This window comes from Protopterus annectens, chromosome 2.part2 (genome assembly GCF_019279795.1).
Source record: "Protopterus annectens isolate FY-2018-M chromosome 2.part2, PAN1.0, whole genome shotgun sequence".
Taxonomy (NCBI): domain Eukaryota; kingdom Metazoa; phylum Chordata; order Ceratodontiformes; family Protopteridae; genus Protopterus; species Protopterus annectens.
In genome coordinates, this window is record NC_056730.1 from 1,113,919,843 (window position 1) to 1,113,931,951 (window position 12,109).

Below are 12,109 nucleotides of genomic sequence, written 5' to 3' on the forward strand. Positions count from 1 at the left end.
TTGAAAATGAGGGTAATGGAAACTTGCCTGGTTAAATATTTCTGGGAGTAGAGCACCAATGTGATTAACATGCTCATCACAAAGAAAAAGTCTGTTCTTCCCCAGTTGTATGCACTTTAGAAGGGCAAAGGATAGATTGACATTCACGCCTTCTTACTTCTATGGTAGATGGAATCTCTTTACATTTTTCAGGATTTACTTCTGGTTCCAATGCTGTTCATTACAGTCAGAGAAAATGGAACAAAGCTCATCCTTATGACCCCATTTTGACCAATGCAGTATGGTCTCAGGCCATGTAAATACAGTAAACGATGCAAGTACAAGCCAAGGAATTGTATTAAAGTTGAAGTAACATCTAGATCCATCTTCAGGTCTGGTAGCTCCCTCTGTCTTCTGATTTCACCAGATCTTTTGGCGGAGGTCCTAAAACAGAATGAGCCTGACAGAATGCCTAAAGCTAGACACACTTAAGAGGCTATTCATCAGTTCAGAGAGGTGTTACTCACAGCTCAGTCAAGGAGCTCTAACAACCTGTCAACATTAAGCTGCTTCATTGGAGTACTGAATGGAGCCAGATGACTGAGGACTCGTTCAAAAGAAATTTTAAACTTTATGTTTCATGAAAAGTGAAGCACCATACATACCTCACACAGAAGACTGTGACCTCTGCACCACTGCTGTTATTATATTCAACAACAGCATCACTGCAATGGAGAGAAAAGGAAAAAAAATCCATCTGCAGTGAACCATTTTAGCAAATGTCATTTTTGATGAACTGACCAAAATGCCACAGTCTCACAAGGCTTTCTCAGTTTGCTTACTGATATTTCAGACACCCATTTCATTGCCCCTTAGTTGTTTGAAGATCAAGGTGTGTGCATCTATACTATTTTACTACAAAATGATCTACTGGACAGTCAAAATGTGGAACAGTGCAAGATTCAAAATGTGTGTTCAGAAACAAGCAGGGGGTGCCAAAACACGGATTTGTCACAATGCCACAATGGAGTATACTGCAAATAAAACATGGAAAATTATCCAAGTACAAGAAAAATACTATTATTACTCAAGTAGAGTTTTGTTCAATAAAAAAATAGTGTTGTTCTTGTACTTGGATCATTTTCCATGTTTCATTTGCAGTGTATTCCATTGCGGCATTGTGACAAATCTGAGTTTTGGCATCCTCTGCTTGTTTCCGCATGCATATTTTAGTTTCTGGTTTTCTTTGCTGGAGTTTTCTGGTTTGTTAACAGCACCAAGATTGTCAATTAATTCTATAAGGCTGTTTTATTTTTTTTTTCACTGATAAAAAACCCTTGCTGTCCATGAGGCTTCATATCTTGATTGGCAGACCTTTCCATGCAACTTCTGAGCTAACAGTTTCAGGAGATTTGAAAGTCTGTCAGTTAGAAGATTCTATACTTGGTGGATGTTATCTCCTAAGTGTAAAACTTCAGATGTATAAGCCTTGATCTGCAAGGATTAAGTATCGCTGATGATTAAAACCACATTTCCAACCAAAACGGGCTTTGGAGCTCTCTCCAAATCAGTCAGTTCTCATTCTTATTTTAATAACAGAGAAAATAAGTGGATGATACTGGGTCATTCATGACCTTGTGCAATTCCCATCTATCTCAGGCTTTACCTGAAAGGAGTGCGTGAGTTCAGGAAGATTGGTCAGATGCTCTTCTCCTTTACTCTAGGTAGGAGTACCTGGCAGTGGCCAGTCAAATCTGATCCGCATAGATTGCTGACTGTATTACATTTTGTCATTTAGGGTTCCTGTCAGAACAACAAATGTTTAAATGTCGAACGTCATATGGTCGACACCATATGATCGACATTTCAAGAGTTCGAAGGTTGAATTTAACGGCGCCATGCGGTGCAGAATGGGAGAATTTCCCTTTTCTGCACTGAAGTGCGGTCTCGGAGTTGGTATATTTAAGTAGGACGGTGTGCGTGAAGGGGGGCTTGCTCCTCTGCTCACACCATTAAGGTATTTTTTTTTTTTTATTTATTATATATTCGGTCTTTCAAACTTCGACAATATGTTTCAAACATATGGTATTCGAAGTTTTGAAAGTTTGAATATATAACATAGACCCTGTCATTTAAATAATGTTTTTCATGGATCAAGAAGAAATGAGGCTGCGGAAATCATTTTGAGAAAAGGTATTAAATTACTTTAACTTCTACAAAGTATTCTTAACCAAGTGATTTGCCACTCATCATTTGGTTAGTATATTCCATTTATTTGGTCTGGGACACTTTTTCTTTTAAAAGACTGATATTCAGTACTGGTTACCAGCTTTTACAAAACAAATTGCAAAAAAGATATAAACAACACAAAAACATTAAATGAAACCAAAACATTTCTGCAAGCCATAAGCTCTAGAATAAATGAATGCTGCAACAGCTGAAGAATATAGCAAGCTAAGAAGTAAATGTGAGCCTGACTATGCTTAAACAGAGCTTTCTTCATTTACAACTATAATGTAAATTTGAATACTACAGAAGTAATAAATATAATTAGCCTCCAGCTATGATACAGAGGGCACAGGAAAGTGCTTATGGATTTAATATGCTGTCATTTAGCCATTCTATGTACGGGGAAGAGCACCTCCAAGAGTCATTTAAAGTACATATTATTTACTTACTTTCTGCATTGTTTTGCTAGTTTTTCTGTAGATCCTTCTGCAAACTGTCGTAAACTGTAGTCACTGCCTCCAGCTGAACCTAGCTTACAAAGACCCTTAAACAGGAAAGAAAATATGGCTTAAGATTCAAAATATTTAGCGGAAATTCCTTGCAGAACTATTAACATGTTATATTTTACATTGTTCAAGAGTAGATAGTTGGTTACTTAGTCATTTAGTTAATTTTTAATTTTCTATTTATTTATATGAATTTCAACAATCATGATATTAATCAATTTCATAGCCATTTACAAAGAAAGATTATCAAGAGAATAGTTTATGTTTCCAGCATAATCCTACCAGTTAAATTCATTTTTTTTCTACACAATAGAAGATTTATGAAATTTTACATAGCAACTATGAAAATATCTGTTTTGGCATATAAACAATCAATAGCGCCAGTATTTTCCCTGTAAAGTATTAAATGTATGTAACTACTGCTACAAGTAAATGAAGTCTTATCAGGATAACGCTACATGCTTTAAAAATGGCTGACCAATAAACTCTAAGCCAAATCTATTGTGATTGATATCTTTCATTATTTTGTGACAAGCATCGTATTCAGGGAAATATCCCAAATAGTCTCCCTTATCAGAATATTAAAATCAGAAATAAATTGATTAAAAATGGACATAGTAATATGTTTATAAGTGTTAGTATTGTGTAAATGAATCATACATGCCTTACTACCACAAGCTTGAAGCCCACAATCCTGAAATGCATAATTCCGGTGGCATAAAATAGAAAACCAAAATGCTAAAAGCTACAATGTCTAAAAATCTTGAATACTGACTATCCCTCCCAGTGTAAACCCAGGTTCAAGTGATAACATGGATACTGTGTGTGTGTGTCGGGGGGGGTAAGTCCAGAAAGCAGTTTGGCATTGTGGTTTTCAGTGTTTTGGTCTTCTGTATCATCATGTTACCAGGGTTATGCATTTCAGGACTGTGGGCTTCAACCTTGTGATAGTCAACCATCAGACTCGTATTCATACCTCTCAGCTGTCCAGATTTTTGCCTTACATTTTTGGTCACTTCTTCATAAAATTTGTGGTTTTCTGGCAAATCAATAAAGATTGAAGTCACTAAATAATAACATACATTTGAGTGTCAGACTTCATAGCCTTCAGAAAATGAATGCTTATACAAATGGGTAAATGTGGTTCATCCCATCTGTAAAGAAATAACCAGTAATGCTTTGCACCATGCCTGCATATCATATCCTACTGTTTGGTAAAGGATAGATGAAGCTAACATCTACCAATCTGTCTCTGGACCACTACTTGCCTTTGGTGGCAGGAATGTCTCACTAAAAGTCTAGTTGACTACCATCATAATGACACAATGGTCTATCTTTCTCAATGCATTGAAAATCTTAAGACAAATCCCAAAGGAGGTTTGCAGCACACAGTAGTGACGGGTGCATCTAACTTGGGAAAACACTGTGATATCAATGGTCGCTCTGGTTCTGCTATGAACTTTACGGTAACAGCCTTGAACAACAAGTCAAGAGCTAGTCATTGTGCAAAAGGAAAAATGAGTGAGAGCTAATCAAAAAAAAAAAAAAGAAGAAGAAGAAGAAAAAATAGCAACAATACCACTGTCTTTCAACACTGTAGTTGTTGCGTCTTTCGGCTTTTCCCAGTTAGGGGTCGCCACAGTGGAACACCGGTCTGCTAATGATTGGCAGTAGATTTTTAAGTGCCGAGTTGCCAGCTCTGATGCACAACCTTCAACGAAGGTACGCCCATTCACGCATGTCTCCACACAGAAGACGCTCAAACTGAGAATCGAACAGGACAACGTCTTAGTGTGAGGCGACAATGCTACCACAGCACCACCACCACAGTTCTTTCAACACTGTAGTAGTAATCCAAATAACAAGCATGGCTAAACAACCACACCCTAGGGTAAAAAAGGATAACTGAAAATACCTATGCAAAAGGTTGATTTTTTTTCAAAAACACAGAAAAACTATGGTTAGATAACACAAGCTGATATTACATTACAGGTTACTTCATATATATCAGTCAGAAAGTCCATACAGGCTAGTTCACATAAATAAATGTGGAAGTCTATACATGCTAGTGTACATAAAAATGGAAGCCCATGTAAATAAAACTGAAATGAGTTTTGAGTCCTTTCTGGATGGCTTCTGAAGTGTTGCATGTGTACTACTTGTATTTTAATGAGTACCTGCATAGTGTTGGGGTATTGTCCCAGGAACCTGAGTATAGCTGGTATCAGTTTAGTTCATATGTCTTTAAATTCTGCACTCATGAAGCCTGACACATAATCCACAGTGATTTCAGTTTAAAATCACCATGTAGTATTTGTTGGAGCTGGTGTATGGCAAATATTGTTAATCTAAAAATTAAGGAAATAGGGACTCAGTGACAACGGAGGTACAGATGGTAAAGGCTCTGCTCGCCAGAATCCGTGCATTCACTGAAGTAGTGCATAAGGGTACTTCCTTTGGTCTCCACTACCTCATCCATTTGATTCTGTAAACATCTGACTGATGTCTGAAATGTTTTGTGTTCAGGTAGGCCAAAATGAAGTAAATTATTGTTAAGTATGCTCTTCTAAATTCTCAAGTTTCAGTTTTAATGTTTTGATAATCATGGATAGTGATCACTTTTTTTTATTTCTGCAATGTCCACTCTCTTTTCAGCTGAAGCCACTATGTCAACATGTTCTGAATCTTTATCAAACACTGCATGTTTGGTCTCTATGATGTCTGCCTTTAAAGAGGATTACAACTTTTTGATGGAAATTATGTCTTGTAGAAACTCTATCACAGTGAGAAAAAAAGATGCAATGGTTGTGTCTACTTTTCAAATCTGAGGATACAATCTGCAAGATGAGACAACATTAACTGCACCTTGTTGTTTGCCCTTTTTGTTACTATCTTTTCAGCCATGGGACTTGCTGTATGCTGTAGCAAGGCAGATTACATTACAGTTATTGTCTCTTCTGTGTTACATATGGCAGCAGATGACAAGAAAGTTCCATTTGTGGAATGTTCTTGGTTCGTATGTTTGTCACTTGAAACAAGATAGTTTAGCTGCATTTAGCAGGAGACGATAGATACTAAGGAGTATGCTAGATGGCCAAGATAGGGAATAGCTGGTAAAAACGTCAATCCAATGTGCCATAATGCACATTATCCCAACCAAAGTGAACATAATCATGAAATCTGCTTATTTATTTATTTATTGCATTTGTTAACCAGCTGATGTCCAACTGGGTTAAGAGCCTGTTTTCAGCGGAGACCCAGGGAGGAAAAACTCCACAAGTTACAAAATAAGCATACAGAAAGTGTAACCGATACATTACAGAAAATACAGAAAAGAATTAGGACCTTCAAAGAGTGACTTGAAACTAAATAGGCTAAAAGCAATCTGGAAAAAAAGGACACAATATCATCAATACAAATTAACTGCAATCACAGTAGAAAAAAACTTGCAAACAACATTATGAGGAATCTATACAGCAGTATAGTTAGCTAACAATGAACAAGATGTAGAATAAGTATTATACCATATGAGAAAAAAAATAGAAAGAAATAAGTAGTGCATGGATGAAATTAACCTGGAGAATAGCAGGAACAAAGCCAAAGATTGGAAAGGTGGAGTTTTACGAGTTTTTTGAATTCTTGATAATTAGGGTTTGTGTGATTTGCTGAGGGAGTATGTTCCAAAGTTTGGCAACTTTATAGGAATAAAACACGAGCCTGTAGGTGTAAGCAGCAGCAGGTTTAATCACATAAACGCCACACAATACAAAGCGTTTTCGTCCACCAGACTTCCTCAGATGTAAAATGAAAGAATGAAGACTGTGCCTGCTTATATACCCCTCCCAATCTAATTAGTAGTTAAAACAATTGTTTAATTGACACCAATTAAATCCTGTAACTAAAATATTCATGACAACCTTTTCCACAAATACAGATGAAAGTAGATAAAAACATGCACATTTTTTAAAAGAACTTTAAAATAAATATATAAATACTAAAACCATCACAATGTGTTGGACAGACAAATAAACTTGAATCAAAAACCAACAAAAAGAACTTGCAAAACATTATATATACTTATTTTATAGTTTTGCAGCTCTCATTTTTAAAATAGGGGCAATGGATATGTATTCATTCAGCCCTGGGAATCTATTGGCTTCCAGTAACAACTGCCAAAATATTTCTCTCACCTGTATCCTATTTTCCCACGGCCCCCCCCTCACATCACATTGCACCTTCTCTACAACAAAGAAGCCCCATTTTGCTTGGGGACATGTCAGTGTATGCTTAAACAAGGCATTTTTAATATCTTCGACTCTAATAGCATATAAATGCTCATAAATCCTCCTTTTGAGTTTACGAGTGGTTTTTCCAATGTAAAATGCACCACAGGTTTTACATAGCGCCAAATAAATCAAGCCTTCGCTATTACAGTTGGAAAAACTACTACTCTGAATCTGATGGTCTCTTGACAGGATGTATACAGAATCCTGTGTAAGTATATATGGGCATTGGGCACATGCCCCACATTTGTAGGTTCCCAATTTCTTACATGAAACAATAGAACCATTATACCCCAGCAAATCCTTGAGGTTCCTGCCTTTTTTATATGTAAATCCTAGGGTGTTGGTAAACAAAACATCCAACTCTGAATAACACTTAAACCTGCTCCAGTGTTGAGTAATAATGTTTTTAACCCTAGAGGTATTCTGATTATAAAACATCACATAGTTACCCCCAAGGTTTCTTGATTTCATCCCTGGTAATGTCACCCCTGGTAGTTGTGTGGTACTCTGCACATTTATTGGTACTATCACACTGGTATCTCCTGTTCCCAAAATAGGGGCAAACCTATCCTTTCTCCCATTCTTTACTTCCTCCAAAACCTCATCAATTAAATAGTTAGGATACTTCCTAGATATAAACATTTCTTTGACTCTCTGACTTTCGTCTTCGAAGTCCGAGTCCAAAGAGGTCATCCTACAACTACGGACAAATTGTCCCTTGATAATACTTCTCTTCTGTTTAAACGGATGGGAACTGGTGAAGTATAGGTACGAGTTAGAAAAGGTTTCCTTTCTATATACATTAGATGTAAACTGCTGCCCTAGGACGTCTTTTTTAATAGTGACGTCCAGAAAGTTCATATAGTCATGTGTAATATGGGAAGTAAATTTCAAAAAATTAGTGGTATGGTTTAGATAGTCTATGAATTCTGTTAACTTTTCCATACTACCTTTCCAAAAAATGCAAATATCATCCAGGTAACGTTTGTAATATACCCAATATTGTGCATATTCAGACTGGAACACAAACTTCTCTTCCCAAACCATGAGCACAATGTTGGCATAAGTAGGGGCACAACTTGCCCCCATGGCCACTCCCTGGATCTGTTTAAACAACTCACCCTCAAAAAATATAAAGTTGTGTTTCAATACCAAATCCATCAACTCTGTATAAACCAGAAAAGTATTGTGGTCAACGCTAACCTTTATGTCTGTGGATCCAATAAATAGATTTTATTTCATCATTTGGAAGTATCCAGTATTTCATTGACTGAATAGTCGCTATATTGTTGCTGTACTGAACTGCCTATAGTAACCTGTCTTACTACTTGGAGTATCCAGTATTTTATTGACTGAATAGTCGGTGTTTCGTTGTTGAATTGAACTATTCACATCAATTCTACTGTTGGCTTTTTGGCATCCTTTGGACTGAAAAGTCCCTTATCCTGGTACGACTATATAGCGTTTTGGACAGATCTGAACAGATTGTGACGCTATTGTTTCCAAATCAGCATTTATACAACGAATACAAGTAAGATTTAAGGAGCGAGTGTGAACGCCAGCTATTACCTTTTATTTTTACATTTATTCTGGCGCTTTTTCTACTGGTTTCACGCTTAATACCGTACGCAACAGTTTATCTTTTTATTTTTATTATATATATATATATATATATATATATATATATATATATATATATATACATTTTTATTTTTTTGTCATAGAATGTTGTTTTTTGTTATTTGCGTATTTGCTTTCATGGTGAAAGTTAGTTATAAACTCATGTTTTATATTGTACTCAATATGTGTTTAAGGTACAGCCCAATGCTTTCTATCATGTGATTTTTTTATTATGTGACTTTCATCATACTTTGATTGGCCATATTGCTGTATTTAAACTTGGTTATGGGGTGTGCAATATTTTGGTCTGATGAAGCTAACTGTGAAAGCGCTTAACTGTTCTTGTGCACCGGGTTCGTTTTAATAAAAGTGCTTGAAGTTTACTTTTATTGTCTTTCTATGTGTTTGCTTCTTTGAATACACTGTTGGATTATTTTATTTAAGCTTCTGTTCATTCAAAGAGGCATTTATTCTTTGGAGTGCTGCTTGCTTTTATAAGACTTCATGTCCATATATCTGATGTCTTCAGTATTATATAATTATGCCTAAATCCAACAGTGTTTCATTTCCAGTGAAAGAAATATTACTAATAGTCACTGCACATTATATAGTCAGGACCAAACTTAGGTGAAATGGCACCCCAGGCAAAAGGCTCCATGGTGTCCATCACCACTGTCCACTGCTTCCCTCATGCACATCACCTGGTGCCCCCTATCTTCCCCACAGAACTAATGGTCTGGGGGAAAGCCATGTAGGTTCCAGATGGTCTGAATTATATTTTAGAGTTTTTCAAACAGATTTTTCACCCTGAGATGGCATGAACAAAAATCATAATTAAGAAAAGAAATTCAGTCTTTCTCTTCAAATTTGCTTTGCCTGCATCCTTTCAAAACACCCAAACTAACCAAGACTGGACTGTAATGACTGTGAAGGAAATAAAGGAATCAAGGTGAGGATCTAGGGGGCTAGGTCCCAGATGTCATGGGGTAAGAAAGACATTCAGTGTTAGTTTATTTATTTCAAGGAAGACATAAATGGTATCTAGGTCTTGATGTTCAAAGCTGTCAAAATATCTGTTCACAATAAACTGAGAAGATACATTTCTGGAAGAGTGCCTTCCTCCCTAGTCCTTTAAAAAACATATAGTCGTCTGTATATCCCGCCGGTATTTGATTGATGAGCGTGAAGACTTACATAGCCACAGTCATATATTTTAAGTTGTTGCTGTCATACATATATGCACTGTGCCTCTTTACCCCTGCACCCAAATGACAGCCACTGCTTGTACACCCATCTAATATCAGCCTGGGATGAAATTGAAAAAAAAAAAAAAACAAATAGAACTCAGCATATCTTAATCTGTTGCTATATAAACAGCATGCTTCCTTATCCTCTCCCAAGATACAGCTGCTCGTATATATGTCTGATGTCTGACTGCAAGGAAAGGAAAAAAATAGTGATAACAGTAATGTTTCCAACCTGTTAACTGTAGAAAGTATACCAGTCCCATACAAGCTATAGTGACCACCGCTGAACGTTATGAGAAAAGCTAAAGGAATACTGACCACAGTGTCCCACTCCCCAGTGCAGCTATAGAGACCTGTGCACACCTCTGAGGTTTATAAGGAAATTTTACGAAATAATTTCATCATCCCTAGTTCCCCAGATAATCTACAGTGAGCTTTTTTACACACCTCTGAGCGTACCATTTTTAGACTAAGAAGAGTTAAGGACCAGGGTTGTTATTCATCTTGCGTCAAAATCTACTTATACAGCTTGGATTGTGAGGATCAGAAGCTCTGAGTGTCAAAAAACAGTGGTATCATTGTTTACACTCACACACACACACACACACACACACACACACACACACACACACACACACACACACACAAGCATATGCCATAGAAATACTAATTTTACACTGACTTTAACAGATGCAGCTCTTTGTCTGATAATACTTCTGCCATGTCAGATCAGTGGCACTTTAACAGTGATCAAACAACGTCAGGTCCTATTTATTCAGAAATGGCCAACATACTCATAAATTACAGCTGCTTAATCACGTGCAACTGCATACACTTCAAACTCAAGCCAGAAGAGTGACTATCATTTAACAGTGATCAAACAATATTAGGGGAATATCACATTTATCCACAAAATCCTCCCAACCCTTTAATTACAATCATCTTTACTATGTGCACCTCAGATCTTTAATATGTTAAAAATAAATAATAATAATAATAACAGTGATAATGATAATAATAATCATGACAGCAATTTTAATATTTTTACACAAATTAATCACAATAAAGTAATCTATCTCACCATATAGAAATGCACACTAGTCCTGCAAAGCCACATTTGTGACTATTTAATTTGAACAGAGTTCACACGGATCAATTGCCCTCAACCACAGACAACCCTCACCCAACAAACATAGATACTTTTGTATGTACTTTAGATCCGATTGTAATAAACATGTGTTGGCCATATAATGCATTTCAATTGCAAGACACACAAATAGTAGCCACACATTAAAGTATGACAAGTTTTTTCAGCCAGATCATATATTAGTCCTGCAAAGCCACAGTACTAAACAAATAACAGACAAGTATGTTGCACAGACAGCCCCAGGAAGTATAGCTATGAATAAATAAAATAAGGGCCAAAGAGTAATGCATTCAATAATTGTCAGCCCTTAGCTCAGGAACCATACTTAGAGCATTGAAGGTTTTCCATATCTGCTGAAAGATATGAAGCCTGAAACTCAGGTGACTGTCATTATTTAATGACTGCAACCCTCAATGATATTATATTTTTATTTATTTTATTTTACTTGATTTTGTTTATCAGGAAAGTCTGACTGTGCAAAGTCCTTTTTCAGTGGTGTTCCCAGGAGAAAAGCCCCTCCAGGCACATTTAAAATGCTTATAACAAAACAAATTCTATACAGAGATACACGATAAAGATAGTTCTTAAGATAAAATACAAATAAACCAAGAAGGCAGAAAGACAAACTAAAACTCTGTGTGTGTGTGTGTGTGTGTGTGTGTGTGTGTGTGTGTGTGTGTGTGTGTGTGTGTGTGTGTGTGTGTTGTGTGGCACAGAACACAGGTGCAACCAAAAGATGTTCTGAAAAAACAATGTAGTCAAATCTACTGGCTTTTATTGATATAAGCTGAAACAAAATTTGAAGATAAGTGCTTTTGTCTTCTAAAACTAGAAAACTTCATCAGATAGAAACATTTGAAAAGACAGGCCTTTTTATAGTCCCGTTTCAAAATTACTAGAGGAGTCACATGATTGCCTGGTCTCTGTTCAGTCCCAAAAATATTTAAAGGGACAATGCTGTCGCTAGAAAACAAGAGGGCACTGTGGAATATAATGTGTTATATTAGTACCAATATAATGAATAATGAATACATAACCAGAAAACAAATTGCAAAAAATATATGTTACATATAAATATAAAGTGCTTGTTTTTAA

The 12,109-nt window shown here is 36.3% G+C and overlaps 1 protein-coding gene across 2 annotated transcripts in view; it reads right to left on the reverse strand.

The window, feature by feature from the left end:
- UNC45B (unc-45 myosin chaperone B) overlaps positions 1–12,109 on the reverse strand; it is a 373,967-nt gene that overhangs the window by 143,385 nt on the left and 218,473 nt on the right. For both annotated transcript variants that reach the window (XM_044064331.1, XM_044064332.1), the window contains exon 11: positions 2,658–2,752. In XM_044064331.1, coding sequence (XP_043920266.1) covers positions 2,658–2,752 — 95 coding nt within the window. The remainder of the gene's footprint in view (positions 1–2,657; positions 2,753–12,109) is intronic.